Source organism: Sciurus carolinensis, chromosome 13 (assembly GCF_902686445.1).
Source record: "Sciurus carolinensis chromosome 13, mSciCar1.2, whole genome shotgun sequence".
Taxonomy (NCBI): Eukaryota; Metazoa; Chordata; class Mammalia; order Rodentia; family Sciuridae; genus Sciurus; species Sciurus carolinensis.
This window is the reverse complement of record NC_062225.1, coordinates 23,199,977-23,221,449: the sequence shown is the minus strand read 5'-3', so window position 1 is coordinate 23,221,449 and position 21,473 is coordinate 23,199,977. Positions and strand designations below refer to the sequence as shown.

At 46.5% G+C, this 21,473-nt stretch overlaps 1 protein-coding gene across 23 annotated transcripts in view; it reads right to left on the bottom strand.

The window, feature by feature from the left end:
- Window positions 1-21,473, bottom strand: part of Dysf (dysferlin) — a 209,931-nt gene that overhangs the window by 134,947 nt on the left and 53,511 nt on the right. For 13 of the 23 annotated variants that reach the window (XM_047522101.1, XM_047522103.1, XM_047522108.1 and 10 more), the window contains 10 exons: window positions 20,030-20,144; window positions 18,664-18,756; window positions 18,091-18,302; window positions 16,955-17,083; window positions 16,493-16,555; window positions 15,721-15,771; window positions 13,316-13,346; window positions 12,521-12,636; window positions 11,837-11,963; window positions 3,789-3,892 (listed from right to left, as the gene is read on the bottom strand). In XM_047522101.1, the coding sequence (XP_047378057.1) occupies window positions 3,789-3,892; window positions 11,837-11,963; window positions 12,521-12,636; window positions 13,316-13,346; window positions 15,721-15,771; window positions 16,493-16,555; window positions 16,955-17,083; window positions 18,091-18,302; window positions 18,664-18,756; window positions 20,030-20,144 (1,041 nt within the window). The remainder of the gene's footprint in view (window positions 1-3,788; window positions 3,893-11,836; window positions 11,964-12,520; window positions 12,637-13,315; window positions 13,347-15,720; window positions 15,772-16,492; window positions 16,556-16,954; window positions 17,084-18,090; window positions 18,303-18,663; window positions 18,757-20,029; window positions 20,145-21,473) is intronic. The other 10 variants (XM_047522099.1, XM_047522104.1, XM_047522110.1 and 7 more) reach the window with 1 other exon arrangement.

The window sequence follows — 21,473 nt, the reverse complement described above, 5'->3', positions numbered from 1 at the left end:
GCAGCTTTAAAAAAGAATGAGAACCACTCTCTGCACAGTCATGAAGCAATCTCCGAGCTGTATATTATTAAGTGGAAAAAGCAAACTGCAAAGCAGTGAGTACAGTGTGTGGCTATTTATATTAAAAGGGTAAAAGATAAAAATCTACAGTCACATTTGCTTCCATATGCATAATGAAACCAAAATTATATAAGAGAAACTAACTAAAAAGCTTTTCTTTGCAAAGGAAGAAATGAGTAGAGTGGGATGGGTACAGAGAGAGAGGGAAATGATAGGTAGGTAGGTAATAGAACAGATGTATTACCTAATTCAAATTTTTTAAAGAAAGGACTCAAACTAACATAGCTGACAGGCCCTCTCTGCACCGTGCTTCTTGCACTTGGGGTTGTTTCAGCCTCCACTCCAGGGAGGCCAGGGCCTCTTCCACCACAAGCACTCCAACCCTTGGAGGCTCCCTCTGAAAGAGCCACTGGGGATGTGGGCCCAGGGGCCTGAACAATGGCTGGTCCACCTGCCTCTGCCTTCTTGCACTTAGGAACACCAGACAGCACTGCACTCAGGAGCCATTTTAAAGTGAAATCACCAACAGGAGGCACAAAACATCCAAAAAAATTTTAAAAGTAGTACTAAACAGACCAAGAAAAGGCCACATCTGCAAGATGAACGCTGAAAGAAGAAGGCAGGACCTGCACCTCTTTGAACCTCAGCAACCAATATCCAGCTGGGTGATGAGGAGGAGGAGGGAAGGGAAAATCAACAGGAAAACATACTAGAAGGAAACACACACAGACCGTAGGGGAACCGTAGTCATCTCTGGGATGGTGAGGGTCACAGAAATAAAATATGGGTTTGGTTTGGTTTTTGTTACATTTTCCTGTTCTCTGATTTTTTTCAACTTTTTTTTTTTTAAGTAATGGGTTATATACTTGAATTCAGAAAAAAAGTTCTTGACCCTCCTGCCCTTCCCTCCAAGTACCTCCCCTTGCCTTCTCCCATATATGAAGTGCACACACACACACACACACACTCACACACACACACACTCACACCCCTACACTCCTTAGTAACTTGGTCAAATCTGCATGGTTCACATCTTGGGTAATAGTGCCACCTAGTGTCCATAAGAGGAAATGCAAAGACGTCCAGGCGGGGATGGGTAGACCCAGAGGCGAAAACCCTGGCACTCTCAGATTAGGATGCAGTGAGGTCACCAAAGAGACAGAGGAGCAGAATGAGACGAGGAGGAAGGGCAGCAGAGCGGGGAGAGTCCACGAAGAGATGACTGAGAGCTGAGAGAAGAGGCCACAAGGGTCTTGAGACTGACACCGCCAAAGGGGCTCTGCCCCATCAGCTCATTCTTCTGCTCCCACGGCGCCTTCTAGAGGGACCATGGGATGCAGCTTCCCTCTGCTTCATACAATCCAGTCCCTGCCAGGCCCCTCACTGCATCACCTCCCCTGGACATCCGCACCTTGCTAGAAAACCTCCAGGGTCAAAGGCCCCGGAAGCTGGGCATGGTGGCGCATGCCTGTAATCCCAATGGCTCGGGAGACTGAGACAGGATCATGAGTTCAAAGCTAGCCTCAGCAACTTAGCAAGACCCTAAGCAGCTCAGCAAGACTGTCTCTAAATAAAATATTTTTTAAAATAGGCTGGGAATGTGACTCAGTGGTTGAATGTCCCTGGGTTCAATTCCCAGTACCAAGAAGGGGGGAAAAAGGGCACAGGGAAATGGAGGGTGCTGGAAAAGACCCAGGAGCAGCAGGAGCGCCTGAGATGTGGCTCCAGGGAAAACAGGGCATTAAAGTTGGTCTTGGGTCTCACCACCATGGAAGCACCCTAAAATGGGGGAACATGGAATAAAAACAAGTTTTAGCTGGCAGGACCTTCTCCACCTGTCAGTGGGGAAAACTGATCCTAGTCCTCAGAGCAAACACTACCTAGCCATAGCTTCCTGTCTCCTCCCGGCCTTCATGCATCCTGTCCCAGCCCCTCTTGAGGCTAGGGCCGGGGTGTCAGATGCAGACCCCAACCAAAACTGAAACATGCACCAGAGTAAGGATCTGCCAGGAGCATTTTCGTGTGAATGAGCTTAAAGCCTGAGTCACGTGACCCATAGACAGTTACATTGAGACCCTGCGTTAAGCTCTGGGGATGGAAGAGCCAATTAGGAAGGGCTCCCAATGGCCAACTTCAAGGTAACATGTCCATCGAGCACAACAATGACTGATTCCAACACGCCGAATTAATAAAAATTAATGTGGTCCATTGTAATACTCAAAAGGGCAGGGGGTCAAAGCTTTTCCCCACAGATTAATGCCAACTAATAAAGAGAGATGGAATGATAATGAAAATCATCATTTCACAACCCCAAGTAAATGACTTATTCACGAATGCATTAGATTAGAAATAGGATACGCTCACAAAGCCCACGCCACGGCCTACAGAGCGCTGGAATTACACAGGGGGACATTCACTTTCACAAGGGGAGATTCGGAGGCACCATCTTAACAGAGGGATCAAAGTGTCATCGCCCCTGATAGGACACCTGACATCACTGCTTCCTGTCATGTGGCAATAGGAAGTACACAGCACCACCGATGACCAGTTTGTGACAAAATATATAATCTGAATCTATTGAACCTAACTTTCAGTTTGCAGAAAACATAGGAGCCAGCAGAGCAACGGAAACCACACCAGCAAGAAGGAATCGGGAAATCCTGAATTTGGACAAGTGGCCCCGGGGTCCAAAGAGTCAGTGTTGTAGTGAGAAAAACAGCAGCAGAGGGAGACGATCACGTGGTCCTGGGAAGAGACGGCAGTGGCTATGGGGACCCAGGGCAAGGCTGGGCGGTAGGATAAGTTCCAAGTCAAGAGCTAGAGGCAGCATGTTTAAGGTAGAAAGCGAGAAAAGAGGTAGGAGTCCGGGTCGGGCCACATGTCCCTGTTCTGCCTGGTTAAGATAGAGCCCCCTGGAAGTGGGGCAGCTGGTGGCAGAGAAAAGAACTCCTCTCAGTCAGAGCTGTTCAGAGATATGCACAGATCTGGGGTCGAAGGGAAGGATCAGAGCCAGAGACCAGAGAGCCCCCTGTGGAGCCAATGGCTAGAAACCTCAGAGCAGCCCCGGCTACCAAGAGCCCTTAGGGTAGGCACACAAACTCCAGGGGGGCACCTGCCTGTGTGTGGAGAAGGGCTGGGACAAAAGTCAACAGCGACAGGAGCAAATGGCCTATCCCTGCGGGGGTGCGAGGGATCTCTGGGGTGCCCACCAGAGTGGACATTCTCTGTCCCACTCCTGCCACAACTGTTAAGAATAACCCGTATGTTTTGAACCCCAGGCTAAGTGAGCACTTTACCACTGAGCTATGTCCCTGACCCCCTTTTTATTTATTTGATTTTGAGACAGGGTCTCACTAAGTTGCCCAGGTTGGCCTTGAACTTGTGATCCTCCCTCCTCAGCCTCCTGGGCCTGCACCACCACACCTGGCTCATCACACATTTTTCCCTATCTGTATGCCTTCACATCTGCTGTCCACACTACTGCTTCCATTCCCCCAAATAGTCCTCTGTGTATCCAGTGCTGACTGTCCTCTCTGGGTCTCTCCACCGGCAGACCTGTCTGTGTTTTGTGGACGGCGGCCGCAGAGAGCCAGGCCCGGGCGTGCCTCCCAGGATGAGTTCCTCAGGTGCACCCCCCCACTGCACCTCACTCTCCTGTTCTCTCCAGCACCTGTTCACAGGATGCCAGCCTCCCCACCCCAGGAGCCCCCCGCTCCCTCGTTGCTTACCATTTTCCCTGCAAAGCTGACTTCCACAAAGGGGTCCACCAAGTTCTTCTTGTTACTGTCAAAGCCAAAGATCTGCTTCACGTTGTCCATCACAGCATCATCCACTGGGGAGAAGGACAAGCCAGTCACTGCCCGCCTGCTGTCCCCCACTCCAAACCCCAACTCTGCCCCATCTGTCTCCTGGCAGCCCTGGGACTGAGTGAGACACTGTGGCCCTGTCATCTGGGACTCAGCCCAGGCGCTCCCAGGAGGGAGGACTGCCTCAGAACAGCAGCCCCTGAGACTCAGCCCCAGACACCTGGTCCACTGTCCCCTCAGCATCCAGAGGCTTGAGAGCAGGTCTCCAGGCTGGGGATGTAGCTCAGTGGTAGGGTGTGAAGCCTTGGGTTCAAATCTCCAGTGCCACAAAAAATTTTTTTTTAAAAAGAAGTTAGCAGGGCTGGGGTTGTGGCTCAGTTGTAGAGTGCTCGCCTAGCATGTGTGAGGCACTGGGTTCGATTCTCAGCACCACATATAAAAATAAATAAAAGTCCATTGATGACTAAAAAATATTAAAAAAAAAAAAAAGAAGTTAGCAGAGCAATGTGACTGCTCGATTAATTTGAAATCTACAACATCAAGGGTAGTAAGCAATCTAGAAAAAGACTGGAAGTTTTTATATTACCCCATTGCTGGGGCCTGGTGGACTCTTCCTGTTTGGTTTTTGTCGTTGCTTGTTTGTTTTACATAGTACTAGGGATTAAACCCAGGGTCTCATACATGCTAGGCAAACACCACACCACTGAGCTACACCCCCAGCCCGTTAAAAAAGGAAGGAAGGAAGGGAGGGAGGGAGGGAGGAAGGAAGGAAAGAAGGAAGGAAGGAAGGAAGGAAGGGAAGGAAAAGTCTCTCTCATGAGTGCTGAGGTTGGTCTTGAACCTGCCACCAGCACCTGCACCACCATCTCCGCCTCCGGAGTGTCTGGGATTACAGATATATGCCACAACACCTAGCTGACATTTTCCTTTTTTTCCATTAGCAGAGTGATTCACCTAAGGCTAGTCCAGCAGTCAGTTCTGGCTTCAATTTGTTTGTGGTACTGGGAATTGAACCCAGGGCGCTCTACCACTGAGCTACATCTCCAGCTCCTTTTATTTTTTATTTTGAGACAAAGTCTTGCTAAACTTCCCAGGTTGGTCTTGACCTTCTGATCCTCCTGCCTCAGCCTCCAAGTGATGGGATTTTTTTTGAAGAGTTTTAAATCTATGATACTTCAAACAAAATTATTCCACTGAGTGAGCCAGATCATTCACATATATATATGTATTTTTTTATATGTTATGTTTTACATGTCCATGAACAAGTGCTAGGAGAGGGACAGTTAAAGATCATACGCTAACTAATGCCTATATAAATAACAGGTAACAGCTATTAGCAAATATTCATGTTCTGTTGACTCATCTATTTTGTTTTTATTTATATTTAAACACACTGCAGCAAACACAACACAAAGCTCCTTCACCTTAAGAAAATCAAACATTTCTATTTCCCCATGCCTTCTGGAAGCTTGCCAGCCTCTCTTCCACACATTTGCAACCAATGAATGCAAAATGTTTTTAAGCAGGTATTCTAACATCCACTGAATTCCCATTACTTATTCAAGGCTTTCCCCCTGTGGTTTTGATCCAAGTAAGCTTGCACAGAGGGAACTCATTTCATTTATTGATGTCACTTGTCAGAGCAGAAACCCTCAAAGAGCTTTATGCAAAACATGTAAACAAGAACCTAAGTTGCAGACGTTCTCACTGACTCTGCTGTGGACAAAGACTGCTCGATTAAGCTAATATACACTCTGAAACAGTGGCTCACAGTGGGCTCCATGATGGAATCATTTGGGGAGCCTTTGAACACTGCCAGTGTATGAGCCCTACCCCAACCCAGGTCAATCTGAAAGGCTAGGTGCGGCCCAGGCATCTGTACTTCCTTTAAGCCACTTTGGTGATTTTACTGTGTGGCTGAGGCTGACACCCATGGCTCTCCAATCTTTGGTATGACACCCCCAGGATTTACTAAATACCCAGGGTGAGACCCGTACCAGGTCAGTCACTGTGGGAAACCAGGCAGGAGCCATGCTGGCCTTCCTGGGAGGATGAGGAGATAGCCACAAGTCAGCGGGTTCAAGGTCCCATTCCCCCATTGCTGGGGGAATGAACAGTTTCCTGGAACGTGGGACTTTCTGGATTAGAACCAGAACAGCCCCAGACAAAGGGGGTGAAGTGCTACCAGGGGAGCAGCGCTCCTCATCTGTGGAGAAATAGTCCCGAGTGCCTGATGCAAACCCTCCAGCATCACAGCTCCTTCCCAGACTCTGCCCGTGAGGGCTTCCTCACATTGGTGACCTCCATCCTGGGAGCAGAGCCATGTTTAGATGATGCTGGGTCCACCAGAAAATGGGTCTCCAGAGTGGCTAAAGAGTCAGGGGACACAGGAATGGAACCCAGAAGCCACCGTTACTCTCAAGTCTTATATCTGGGGGAGATCCAAGATGGCGGAATAGAGGTGTGTAACTGGCTGTTCCATGGCGTGAAACCAGGAAAGCAGACAGCTTCTCCACAAGGTGGGTGAACAAAACAAACTGGGGGCGGTTTGCAGGGGTCAACAATCCTGGGACCTAAAACTGAACATTTTGAAGCAGACTGGGGACAAGGGAGGTTGGATATAATAAAATAAGGAACAAATCTCCAGCAGCACAGCGCCTGCCACAGCCCAGCCAGAAACTCCAGCCAGAGCAGTCTCTCCTAAGCACAGTGAAGAATAAGGGCATTAAAGGAACCGGCATTTGTGGGAAGGCCTGAGGCGTGTCTGTGTACAGAGCATTTAGAGACCAAGGACATTACCCAATGAACCTGAAGGATGCTCTGCACTACATCAGTGTTTGGGGAAAGAAGCCACCATCTCTCCAAGAGGCGTGTGGAGGACAAAGGAAGGAACTATTTTGCAGCAGCAGCACAGGGGCCAGCAGCTAGGGAAGCCAATTCCTGGCAAACTCGAGTTTGGCCTGAAATACAGGCCCCGTAAACACACACTGCACAACATAGAGGGCGCTTAAGTGACCAGAAGAAAATCAATATGGAGAGAGGTTTACACAGGGGAAAACTGGTCCTGGAAACCCACTGGACTCTACCCCTCCCTCTCCAATCCAACTGCCTGCAGGCCCAGCTGGGAGAAGCACATCTGGCCAGGAACTCAGAGGGGTGGGGGTGGGAGATTGTTTGGAGACTGAACCTGAGACCAGGAAACATGGGGTCTGCAGGTGACATAGGGGATTAAGAACTGGCTCCCCCATCACACAAGTGGAACCCAGGAGAAAACCCTGGAGTAAAGTCCTCCAGCCTGGACCAGCAAGTACTGGGCACTGGAGGTGCACTGATTTAAAATGTCCAAATCAACTAACATTCAGCAAAGAGCCAGGAGTCCACCTAAGCCTAAACCCTGCCTCCAGGAACTCCACCTGTGGATTACCTCTCTCTCTCCAGCCACCCAGAGGGTGGAGCATCACACTCCAGAAGACCCCACCTAAAACTGCCGAGGAGAGACGCTGAGAATATACTGAACTCCAGTGGAAAGAATTCTTTAACTTTTCAGCAAGATTTTTTTTTCTTTTCTTTCTTTCTTTTTTTTTAATTCTTTTTTCACTATTTAATTGTGACCTTAATGATACATGGACATTTATACAATTTCCTATTTCGTTTCCTGCTCATCTTTAGCATTTCTGAAATCAGTTATTTTACATGGATTAGGTTTTTTTGTGAACTAGGATGTTTGATTAGTATATTTTATTTTGTATTGCTTTATTTTTTTAAATTTTTTAAATTTTTGCTACCTACCTGTTTCCCTTGATTCTCTCTTTTCTTCTGCTAACAGCAAATCTCTATTGATCTCTCTTTCACTCTTCTTTAATCTTTTACTTCTGTCTCTTCTCCTCCCTCATATCATCTCATCCTATGTCACTTCTATTCTCTCCCTGTCCACCATCTAAAAATGTAAACCCTTTTGCAAACTTGCTGTTTTTATTATAAGTAATAACTGATCATGTCATTTCTTTTGATTGTGATATTTAATATTGTGGACATCATAGTAGGAACTATTTGGTTTAATGCTGTACATTATTTGCATCGGTTGTTGTTATTATTTGTCTCACCCTAAACAGTGTGGTACTAGAAACCTTCAGGGTAGAAACTCTACTGCCTCAGATCCATACTGTTAGATGGGTAGACACACAAACAACATGAAAAAGCAAGAAAACAAATCAACCCAAGCAAACCAAGGTACTCCAATAACAGAATCTATTGACACCACAGTGGAAGAAATGTCAGAGAAGGAATTTAGAATGTACATAGTTAAACTGATCTGCAAGGTAAAGGTTGATGTAAGAGAGCAAATACAGGTAGGAAAAATTCACTTCAATAAAGAGCTAGATATTCTGAAAAGAAAAAAAAAAAGACCAGAAATCTTTGAAATGAAGGAAACAATAAACCAAATTAAAAATTCAATAGAAAGCATCAACAGACTTGGAAGACAGAACCTCAGGCAATGAAGACAAAATATATAATCTTGAAAATAGAGTTGACCAGAGAAAGATGTTAAGACCATGAAGAGAACTTCCGAGAATTGTGGGATAACATCAAAAGATCAAATTTAAGATTTTTTGGGACAGATGAAGGCATGGAGATACAAACCAAAAGAATAACAATCTTTTCAAAGAAATAACTCAGAAAATTTCCCAAATCTAAAGAATGAAATGGAAAATCAAATACAAGAGGGTTACAGGATCTCAAATGTACAAAATTACAACAGACCCACATCAAGGCTCATTCTAATGAAAATGCCTGGCATACAGAATAAGGATAGAATTTTAAAGGCTGCGAGAGAAAAACATCAAATTACATGAAGGGGGAACCAATGTGGATCTCAGCTGATATCTCAACCCAGACCCTCAAAACTAGGAGGTCCTAGAATAACATATACCAAACCCTGAAAGAAAATGAATTCCAACCAAGAACCCTATATCCAGCAAAATTAAGTTTCAGGTTTGAAGATGAAATAAAAAAAACCTTCTGTGATAAACAAAAATTAAAAGAATTTGTAACCAGAAAGCCTGTACTTCAGAATATTCTCAACAAAATATTCCATGAAAATAAAATGAAAAAAAAAAAAAAGTGAAAACCAGTGAAGGAAGGAACTACACTAAAGGAATAGTCAATCAAAGGAGAAACTAATTCAAATTTAAAACTAGAAATAAACCAAAATGACCAGGAACACAAATCATATCTCAATAATAACTGTGAACATGAATGACCTAAATGCATCAATCAAAAGACATAGACTGGCAGATTGGATTAAAAAACAAGACCCAACAATATGCTGTCTCCGGGAGACTCACATCATAGGCAAAGACATCCACAGACTGAAGGTGAAAGGATGGGAAAAAACATATCACTCACATAGATCATGTCAACAGTAGGGGTTTCTATCCTTATATCAAATCAAGTGGACTTCAAGCCAAAGTTAATCAGAAGGGCCAAAAAATCACATTTCATACTGTTTAAGGGAATTATACATCAATAAGACATAACCATCATAAATATTTATGCCTCAAACAATGGAGCATCTATATACATCAAACAAACCCTTCTCGACTTCAAGAACCAAATAGACCACAACACAATAATACTGGGCTTGAACATTTTTATCCATATATATGAATACAAATATAAATATATATGTAAAAATATACATGAAGATATTTAAATAGTCAAGGATTTGTATGTAGTTATTTTTCTTTTGGAGATGGATGTTTATAATTTCAGTAAGATATAGGATATGATTATGTCACTGAATATACATGGAAACCTATGGATAAGATTTTGGTTGCCATTAGGGCACATACATATGTATACATATGAATGTATTTAAACATATATGGAATAAATATGTGAAAATGCATATGAACATTCAAAGTAATATTTATAATTTTTGTATAAAACACTCATGATTATGGGTAGGATTGATTTAGTTCTGAGTTACAGCTTTGGTTTAGGGCACAGGTTACCTTTGGAACATATATATCAATATATATGAATATAAATATGAATATAGATATTATATATCAAAATTTATATATGTACTTTTTTTATTGTAAACAAATGGATACATGTTGTTTTTCTGTTTGTACATGGCGTAAAGGCATACCATTTGTGTAATCATAAATTTACATAGGGTAATGTTGTTTGATATATATGTACTTTTATCTATGGATTTTTAAGGTAAGCAATATTGTTATATTACATGCGAAAAGGGGTTATGCCTATGGAAATTAGTATATATATAAAAATCCATGAGTTTTTATGTGAATTTATGAATTTATATCCCCAAATATATAGGTACATTCATGTAAAATTATAAGGTTTATATAGAGAGACGTTTCTTTGAGGTGTATTAGTAGGTATAGGACTAATATAGAAAAAAACGTTAGTTTAGGGATTGAACTTTTTTATTTATAGACAGGAATACCAATATGAATATATATGTAAAAATATACATGAAAGTATTTAAATGGATATAAATTTGTATATAGTTATTTTTCTTTTGAGATGGATGTTTATAATTTGTTTTAGTTATAGTTTATGATTATGTAACTGAATATATATGAAAATGTATGAGCAGGAAATTGGTTGCCATCAGGATATATTCATATATATATATATATGGATAAATATAAACAAATATAGGAATATATATGTGAAAAATATATGGGTACTCAAACTAAACAATTAAAATAAAAAGAAAGGATCTAAAACTAAAAAAGATAAAAGAAAGTGATAGGTATGAAAGTATTTTAGTATGGAAAATTAGAAGGTTAAAGAAATGTTTCTTGATGAGAAAGTATTTTGTTTGGTAAAGTAATAATCTTGGGATAAAGTCCAAGATAAAAAAGGACAAAACAAAGGATATAAATCTGTGACTATCTAAATAAGTCGCAGAAGGGTTATAGAAAGCAAATCTCAAAAAGTTTGTGTTTGTGATTAAACTGACTGTAATTAGCACGGAGTTATTTGAACTTAAATGTACTGATATGAAGCAAAGTCTGAAACACTGATCTATTCTTATCTATCTATAATTTTCTTGTATTTGTTAGGTTTTACTACTTTATTGCTTGCATCTTAAAGGAAATAGTGTTTGTAGCTGTTTTAAAGTCTTAAATAATTACTTTGTAACTGGTTAAACAAACAACTGTTATAACAACATTGTTGACACCCAAATATATGTGGCTAGGTATACATATGCATCTAGAACTATATCTGTCTAAGCCTTATCTAAGAGTTATATAAAAGTTTATAAAATGACAGTTTATGTAAATTTATTGGCAAGATAACCAATAAGTGTTCTTTTATACATTGTATCTGACATAGAAGGACCACATTGTCATTTGAAGACCTGTCTTTAAAAAAAAAAAAAAGATTCTTGTATTATTTTCCATTAAATTCTGATCACTGAACTGGAGGTATAGGTTAGCAGTAGAGTGTTTGCCTAGAATTCACAAGGTCCTGGGTTCAATTCCCAGCACCAGAAAGAAAGAGAAAAAGAAAGAAAGGAAGAAAGAAAAGAAGAAAGAAAGAGAGAGAGAGAGAGAAAGAAAAGAAAGAAAGAAAGAAGAAAGAAAGAAAGAAAGAAAGAAAGAAAGAAAGAAAGAAAGGAAGGAAGGAAGGAAGGAAAGAAAACACTTTGGGAAATCTAGAAAAAGATTCACAGCATTGGCCAGGCAGCAGAATAGACGCCCAGCTGTCCAGCACTGACCTCTAACAGACCCGTGAGGAAGCCAGGCCAAGGGGAAGCAAGAAGGACTACAAAGGCATGGGCCCTGGTAGGAGGGAGGCTGAAAAAGGACCCCAAGGACCCACAAGCTGATCCTTTCCCTCTCCCAGGGAGCCAACCGTGTCCCGCCCGGGGTCCACCCTCACAATGTCCCCGCAAGAGCTGTGGCAGGCCATGGGGGCGCCGCACTCACTCTGAGGTAGGTCCTCGGCTCTGAAGACCTTCAGACAGAAGTGGGCTCCTCGAAGGGCCACGCCAGTTGGCCTGAGCAGGTTACCTTCAATGTCCTCCTTGTCCTCAGAGGGGTCTTTTCTCTCCAGCTATCAACAAACCAAACACGGTCCCTTCAGAGCTCTTGGGCACAACGTTTGACCTTCCTCTTCCGAGAGCTCCGCCCGCCACGTTCAGGGAGGTGTCAGGGAAGGCCATTGCTCTCACATTTCTGGCCACAACACTCCAGCCCTTCTCTTCCCAAACACACAGGTGCAGACACCTCTCCGCTCCCAAAGCTCCCCTCATTCTTACACTGCCAACTTAGAACCTCACCTATTACCACATCAACATCATAACAATATATTCTGAGGCAATAAAATTCAGCCACACTCTCCTATGGAGAGAATGATCTCACTCTTGCAAAAAGGAAAACACACGTATATCCTCTGAGAAGGACAGGTGAGAAGATATGATCAGAGCTCAGAGTGGTAGAATTATGAGGGATTCCTTTTTTATTTATACTTTCCTACATGTTCTACAGTTCTCATAATTATCATGCATTCTTTTAAATCAGAAAAAATTAGGCTTCAGGATTTCATTCGATTCTTCTCCCGCCAACAGTTATGCGAAGGGCTGTGGGGAGGACCCAGGGACAGGTACTCACCGGAGCTTCATCTCCAGGCCCCAGCACACAAAGGCTGGCTTTCAGGTAGCCTCTGGCCCCAGCAGAGAAATCGTCAGGGTCTGAGAGGAGCAGCCACTTTCTGAGATAGGCATGACCTGAAAGAGAATGGTCCAGAATGGGAAGACCCAAGTCTGCAGCCTCGTCCAGGAGCCCAGGATGGCTCACATACGGTGAGATAAAGGGCTTAGCCATGGCGGGAGGGGAAAGGACTCAGAAACCAAGGGCTTCTACACCATGACCAAAGATGGTTCTCCATGGTATGCCAGTCACTGATCGGCTGTCTTTTCCTGAGGAGATGGAAGACTTAGCCTTTCCCAATCAAGACATAATCCACCATGGGCCATGTGGTAAATAAGTAAGTGTCTTAAGGGCCTTTTTAAGTCTAGAATCAACTTTGTCTGTATGGATCAGTCAGAAGTTTTAATAGAAACCGCTATAAGAGGCTGTGAAATCTGAGAGGAGGCCATTTTCAACTTCTCAGAAAGTGACCAGATCAGAGTGAGAATCATCCCTGGACGCATCACCCAAATGACCTGTCCCTGTCTGAAGTGACCCTGGGCCTCAGGACCTCCCATCTTCCAATGGGCCACCTGGGGGTTGCATCTTCCTGAGGGCCCGAGGGCTTTGCAAGGAAGACTCATCCCTGCCTCCTCTTCCAAGAAAATGCCCCCCCTCAATCCGAAGCCCCCCAGGGAGGGAGAGTGAGCAACCCAAGCACGTATCACCAAGCAGCCTCCAGTCACACGCAAGGACACCAGAGGGGTGAGAACTCACGGGGCTCTCTGTAAATGGTGCCCACGTCCATCTGAAACCAAAGGAAACGCAAGTCAAACTCTTGGCACTGGAGTGTTAGAACATGTTCGTCACGTGACTCTATACGGAATACATTTGTTACAGAGTTGGGGAAAGTATGTTTATGCCCCAAAAGAAAGAGGGAAGGAAATACCCGAAATGGCACCTCTGCTATCTCTGACGGGCAGTAGATTTGGATGGGTTTGATTTATTTCTTATTCTTTCCTATATTCCATAGTGTTCTATTTTTTAAAAATCATAGGTTATCAGGATGTTGATAGTAGGAGAGGTTGAGGGGCAATGGAGGGGCAAGGAGTATACTGGAACTTTGTGTACGTTCCACTCAGTTTTGCTGTGAACCTAAAACTGCCCCAAAATACAATGTCTAAGCCAGGCGTGGTGGCGCACATCTGTAATCTCAGCTACTCAGGAGGCTGAGGCAAGAGGACTACAAGATCAAGGCCAGTCTCAGCAACTTAGCAAGACCCTAAGCTAAACTTAGTGAGACCCCCATCTCAAAATTTAATGATTAAAATTTAAAAGGCTGGGAATGGGTTTCAGATACTCCTCATAAAACCTGGAATGGAACCACCATCTGGCCCAGCTATCTCACTTTTCGGTTTATACGGTAACGCAGCCTCATCAATGTTTATAGCTGCTCAATTCACAATAGCTAAGCTATGGAACCAAGCTATGTGCTCTTTAACAGATGAATGGGTAAAAAAAAAATGTGGTATATATACACAATGGAATATTACTTGGCCTTAAAGAAGAATAAAATTATGGCATTTGCCAGTAAATGGATGGAGTTGGAGATTTTCATGCTAAGTGGAATAAGCCAATCCCCAAAAACCAAAAGCTGAATGTTTTCTCTGATATTTGGATGCTAATTCACAATGGGGGCAGGGCGGCTAGGGAAGAATAGAATTACTTTAGATCAGGTAGAAGGGATTGAAAGGAGGGGAAGGGGTATGAGGACAGAAAGGACAGTAGAATGAATCAGACATTATTACCCTATGTACATATATAACTATACAACTAGTGGGATTCTACATCATGTATAACCAGAAGAATGAGAAATTACACTCCATTATATATTTATCAAAGTGCATTCTACTGTCATATATAACTAATTAAAACAAACTTGAATTAAAAAAAAAAAAAAAGATTGGGAATGTAGCTTAATAGCAAATTGCCCCTGGGTTAAATTCCCAGTACCCCCAAAACCCAGTACGGTTCTCAGAAGGCCAGACTTGGGTGAATCCTGCCTTCCCAGATGTAGGGACAAATAGAAATTAAAAAGAAGGGGCTGGATTCTTCCTGTTGGAAATAAGGGAAGATGTCCACTCTCCTCTTTCTATCACACGTTTTACCTTAGAAAACCTGTCAATGTAAGTACCTTCTCTGTTTGAAATGTATCTTTTTAAAAACTAAGCATTTTTTTAAAACTTATTATATGGATACATATAAATTTTAAAATCATAAATTATAAAATGTATGGGGCTGGGGGTGTAGCTTAGTTGGTAGAGTGCTTGCTTTGTATGCACAAGGCCCTGGGTTCAATCCCCAGCACCACAAAAAAAAAAAAAAAAATTTTTGGTATGAGAGAGAGACATCTGTCTTTCTCAAGGACATTTTCTCTTTGAAATGTAAACATCAAGGAAGAGGGTCCTCCTGCAGCCCAGGAGGAAGGCATGGGCCTGACTTGAGTGGGTGCCATGCTCCAGGCTGTAAAACTACCTCCTGTTGTAAAGACAGGCGTTTGACTCCCGCTTTCTCCTCTGGATAAAATTAATTAGCTGACATGGATGGTCCTTACCCACAGAATCTAGGGCAAACTGTGTGCCCAGCGGTGCTGCCCAGTTCTCTTATTTGAGGTCCTCTACCACCAGCCACATCCCCAGCATGCCATCCCCCCATTTTTTTCAAACTTTGAGGCAGGGTCTCACTAAGTTGCCCAGGTTGGCCTCAAACTTTTGATCCTCCTGCCTCAGCCTCCCCAGTAGCTGAGATTACAGGTGTGTATCACCATGCCTAGCTAGTTATTGTTTTTCTCAAAAACATGCCTGTAATGGAAAATATGTCATCCACCAGCTACATGAAAGGATGCGACTCGCGCCTGTCTTGGTAATCTCTTAACAGGCGACCTGAGATGCTCAGCACATCCCCGGTTAATGCTTATTAAGTCTTACTTCTCTGCTACCTTTGTGGAGAGGTTTTCTGAGTGGGGAGATCTGATGGGTTTTTAAGGGAAGGGGTTGAAATCTTCCCAGCATGTACCAAGGCACACAGGGTCTCTGGAGTGCCAGCCCCTGCAGGGAACCTACAGAGCCTCCAGGAACACAGGTAAGTGAGAACTGGCTGAGCTCAAGAAAATGAACCATTACCCGGAACTCCCCGAGCAGTGCATCGGTCCGGAGGGAACGCGAGTCTACCACCTGGGAGGAAAGAGCAGTGAAAATCCACACCTGTGAGGGAAGAGGTGACCCAGACAGCACCCAACCCGACAGCTCCTCCCTCCCAAATAAGACCAGCCAACAGTGAGCACTTACTCCAGTCGAGAGATTGCTCTAAATGATGTTTAATCCCCTAAGAACAGTACCCTGAGTAGGCACTCTTGTTATCCCCATTTCACAGATGAAGGAATAGAGGCACAGAGACGACAGGACTCGGACAGAATCACATAACCGCAAGGGGCAGGGATGGGACTAAAGTTCAGATCGTCCAGCCCGCGGCCCAAACTTTTAACCACTAGAATATACCACCTTCCAGGTGGCAGGAGCTAAGACCCAGAGAAAGCAGACCTTGGCCAAAAGCAGGCCTGTGGACAAACAAACTAAGACGAAGACCAAGGTGTCCATTACAGTCAGCAGTTCCCCGCCTGAGGCCCCAAGGGAAGGCCACAGCTGAGCTGCGGGGCGCAATCCTGTGCCCAGCAGAGGCTGGCCGTGAACTGTCCACGTCACCTGGGTGCCAGACTCTAAGACGTGTCTCTCACACACACATACACACTCACACTCACCAATGACACTGACAGGCGTGCACTCTGAGACGTGCACCCAGACACACACGTACAATGACACGCACATGCATGTGTGCACACTGACATGCATGGGCGACACAGAGCCGGTGGAAAACACTTGAATGGTGGAGACGCACCGTGATAAAGATGGGCTCATCAAACAGCTCCGCGGGAGAGTCAAACAGGTTGAAGAAAAGAGTCTGTTGGTCCAGAGCGAAAGGGAGAGAAATCAGTGCCTCTGACCCCTCAGGCCAGGCAGGGGGCCGATCAGCACCCTGAGGCCTTCGGGCCTGGGAGTTGAGTCCACACAGGAAATGAGTGACAAGTTCTGGGGTGTTCACCCTGATCCCACAGGGTCTGTCATCTCAGGCACAGCACTACAGGATGACAGGGACGGGGAGCAGAGGGACCCTGGGCAGGAAGAAGAGCTGGAACCCCCAGTTCCTCACATGACTTGAATGTCAGGCTACTCAGGACCTGACACATCTCCTGACCCAAAGTTAGCACCACAGGTAAACACTCTTGAAGGAACTGCTCTGGGCTCCCTGTTTGGAAGACCTGCAAAGGTCCCGGCCCCGACAATGCCCAGTGTCTCCCACCTCGTTGAAGAGAGGGCTGTTTCCCTTGTGGATCCGAGTCCTCTTGGTCTGCCCGGCAGCAGTGACCTTGACCACAGGCTTGATGTTCACCCCCGGCAGCTGGCGCCCCTCTATCACCTGGACTCTGATCTGAAAGCCAGGAAGGACCATGAGCAGGAAGGGAGAAAGGTGTACAAGACCACCCACCCTCTGGCCTAAGTGTCACAAAGCTCAGGGACCAGCCTGCTTCCTGGGAAGAGCATAATAAGAACAAGCATGTTTCCCACCAAGGTCCCTTGCGTCTATAAACTTCCATGGTTACAGAAGAGCCGCCACGCCACCTGCACTAATCCCCGTGGAGGGTGAATGGAGCCCCGTTCACGTCACTGAGCACCAACCTGAGACCCCATCAACACTGGCATGCTGAAGAGACCAGAACATTCCTCTCTGACAATTCCCTCAGAGGTCGGCCTCTCACAGTGAAGTGACCCCACAAATAGTCTTTGTTGTTTTTTCCTTCTGTGTATGTGTGCGTGTGTGTGTGTGTGTGTGTGCGTGTGTGTGTGTGTGTGTGTGTGTGGCTGAGGATTTTAACCCAGGGCCCCACACACATAAGGCAAGCGCTCTTCCCCTGAGCTGTTGTCCCTACGTCCCCTGTTCTTTATATTATTAGATGCAATGCTTTCTTACATTCTGAGAAATAAATTTAGAATTTTTGCCCTTGAACTGTAAGTGAATAAAGAATTCAAGAACATCTGTACTTCTAAATGTTTAGACCAAGTATTTTAAAATATCAAAATTAATTTTCATGGAAAAATAAAGACGTATACTGGTTCCACTTCCTAATCAACTGTTATTTATTTACCAACTCTTTTTAAAAAAAGGCATGTCATGGAAGGATCTATTACCATAACAATAGGAAAGTGATTTTTAATTCTCTTCCTTTTGAGGTATATTCCAAAGTCTTGGGACTGAGCAGAGGCTTATTCTGAGACCCCAAGACTTGAAGTCCCTGTCCAGCAGCTGCGCAGGACCCAGGGAAAGCAGGTTCCCAGTGGGAGGCCCTTAGCATCCCGGGTGCATCTCCCCAGGGTCTGGACAGACCAGCCAGGGGCCAGGGGTTAGAGCCGGAGATGGGTCAGACAGACCCCCGTCACCTGGAAGTCCTGTGGCTTGTCTGACAGCAGCTTTCTGGACGTGGGCGTGCTTCTCTTTCTTTTACTCCCCCGGTGGTATGGGGGAGGATGGGAAGGTGGCTTCCTGGGGGTGGTGGGAGCCCCCGGGCCTGGAGTGCCGCTCTGATCCAGGAATGGCTCTGCTTCATCTCCTGTGAGCCCCTGGTCCTCCGTGTCTTCCTCTCCTCCTGTGTCTGGGAGGACAGAGGCCGAGTGAGCACTGGATTCTCCGGCCCTGCCCTTGGGACCCAGCCCAGCAGAAGGAAGACCCAGAGAGCCCGGGCACCGAGACCCCCGCCGCCTGCCGTGCCCTCCCTCCCTCATCATGAGCCGGGGCGGATGGGTAGGAAGAAGAGTGGCTGCCAGCAGCCGAATCCTGAGGCCGTCAGTCCAGTTAGTCCAAGGAGGAAGGCAGAATGGCCCTGGCCCTCCCCCAGCCCTGCAGAGGAGCCCGGCCAGCCGCCTCGTCCCACTCCAGTGGGCTGACGCGCTGGCCAGTGACGCGGTTACAGGCGGTAGGGTCTGGGATGGGGACAGCCCTGGCCCGCGTCTCACCCGTGGGGGCCAGCCACTTCTTTCCAGAATATCTTGTGTCCACGGTGCTGTCACTGAGCAGGGACCAAGTCTCGGCCCGGCTCTGTCCCCCACCTGGCACGTGGGCAGGGCACAGCCCCAGAGGAGGGGCAGGAGGGAGCCGAGTGAGGGAAGCCCACCCTGCACCTCCACCTCCCACCCTGCTTGCCCCCGCACCCAGCCCGGCGCAAAGCTCAGTGTCCCTCCTTCCACCTCTGCAGGCAGGACTGACACTTGTCCCCGCTGGCCCAAACCTAACTCTAGCAGACTCACCTCAAGGGGGTTCCAGAGTCTTTGGGGCCTCCACCTCCCCACCCTCTGCCACCAGGAACACCCTTCTTCCTCCCTTGAGCCTCGTCCAGCCCCAGTTCAGCTTGGACTTCTCAGGTAACCCAGCTCAGAGCGATTTCCTGTCTTAGTGTGGACAGCCTGGGCCCCAGGAAGATGGCCCTCTCTGCCTCCCTCTCCGCAGAGCCCCACACAGGACTTGGCTTCCCAGCCAGGCTTAGGGCTCAGCCAAAGCAGGAGCTGCTCGGTCTCCATGCTGGGCTGCCTCTAGCCCTCTTCAAAACAAGAGGACCTCCAGACTCTTCACCACTGGCAAGTGCACGTGGTCCCTCTGTGCAGCCTTCTCGCTACTCCAGCAGGCGGGCCCACACAGGCGCTGCCCGCTCCCACGCCCAGGGCAGCACCGGCAAGTCAGCCACTCTGGCCTGGATCCTCACTTGACAAGCAAGTGAAGGGAACGGAGGCAGGCACAGGACTTAGCTACCTCAGTCTGCCCATTTCACAAATGATAATACGCAGGCCCAGAGAGGGAGAGTGACCAACTCAATGTCACATAGCTACTCAGTGTCAAAGGCAAGACTGGAACCCGTGTCCCCTAATGTTGTCCCAGGATTCTTTCAAAGAAAAACTTACTCATTGGTCACATGTCATCCCTAAAGGCCTCTTGGTGCCAAGAGAGGAAGCAATGGACTCTGGGGAGCAGGTGGGGCCTTAGGTATCACCTGGGCAGACCTCTCCCGTCATTCACATCTCGGAGCTGTGCATTACAGAGGGCCCACCCCGCAGAGGCCCTGCCCTGGGCAGCTGGGGCTGGGAGGCTGTCTTGGCACCACTCCCGGACGCACAGAGGAAGCGAGCCTTCTGCCCCTTCTTTCTGCGCGGCAGAGGCAGCTCTCAGGACTCCCTCCCCACCCAGATCCTCTCTTCTCCATGCCTGGGCAGCCCCAACCCGCGAAGGCAGTGAAGGCTGGGGGGCCTCACTGCAGCCCCCAACCCAGGCCTGGGTACCACTCTGGCCTTCTTGCCAGGGGCCCTGCCATGCGGAGGACGGTCTCCTTACCAGCCACCACGTCCAGGTCAGGCAGTGTCGGGGATGGTTCCAAGGGAACAGGGGGCGGGAACAGGGGCACGGCTCCAGGGAGCGGCGTGTAGGACACCTGCAGGACCAGCGAGGCCTGGAAGAGATAGGGATGGGCAGCAGGTTAGCACACTGGCCTCAGTCCATGCCATCCCGCAGCCTTCCTGTTTCCTGCATCCTTCCCTAGGGAACAGGGCTTGGACAAGGATCTAATTTGCCTTACGGAGTGTGACAAAGCCACCCCAAGGGTCCCATGAGCCTAGTCTGGTCATTATGGGCACAGAATCTGGGGTCAGTTTCTAACCATTCAGGAGCTGTGACCTTGGGCAAGATACATACCCTCCCTGTACCTCGGTTTCCTTATCTGTAGGAAGTGGGTATTAATAGCAATAGCAGCTTCTTCGTGAGGTCCACTGAGGATTAAATTGGAATTGGGGATCCAACATCTCCTGCAGGATTTTTGAAGTCTTAGGAAAAACTCCCCTTAACCATTCTGCTCAGCCAAGCACCTGCCCTCCTTCTCCATGGACAGTTCAGCTTGGCTCTGCTCTGTTCAGTCAGCAGCCAGCATTGAGAGGGTCTTGGGCTGCCACTCACCTTGCTGACTTCCTCCCTCCTAGAAACACTCCTGCCCCCACCACATCCTCTGCTGAGAGGAGAGTAACTAGTGGCACCATTCACATGGACAAGCAGAGACCGCCCGTGATCCCACCTCAACCCCACCCTGAGTCCCGTGCTGTTCAAAGGAGCCCCTGGACCCTTTGACCAGGCACGATCCCAACAGATACCCCAGTCTCGCACCTCCCAGGCCAGTAGGTGCCTGGCTGAGCCTCTCCCATGTCATAGCCCAGCAAGTCTCCTGCAGCAGCCACCTGTTTTAATCCAAATAATAATTACTCTACTTAAGAACGCTTGGAAACTGGGTGTGGTGGTGCATGCTTATAATCCAGCAGCTCAGGAGGCCAAGGCAGGAGGATCTCGAGTTCAAAGCCAGACTCAGCAACTTAGTGAGGCCCTATCTCTAAATAAAATATAAAAGAACTGGCAATGTGGCTCAGTGGTTAAGTGGCCCTGGGTTCAATCAATCCCCAGTACCAAACACAGAGAGAGAGAGAGAGAGAGAGAGAGAGAGAGAGAAACTTGGAAAGTATAGAAACCTTATAGAAGAAAACTAGGCCAGGTATGGTAGCCAACATCTGTGATTACAACAACTCAGGAGACTGAGGCAGGAGGATCACAAATTCAAGACCACCTCAGCAACTCATTAGACCCTCTCTCCAAATAAAATTATTAAAGGGCTGGAGATGTAGCTCAGGGGTAAAGTGCCCCTTGGATTCAATCCCCAGTGAGAAGAAGGGGTTGGGGTAAGGAGGAGGAAGGAGAGGAAAGAGGATAAGGAGAAGAAGAAAACCAATGCATAAGAAAG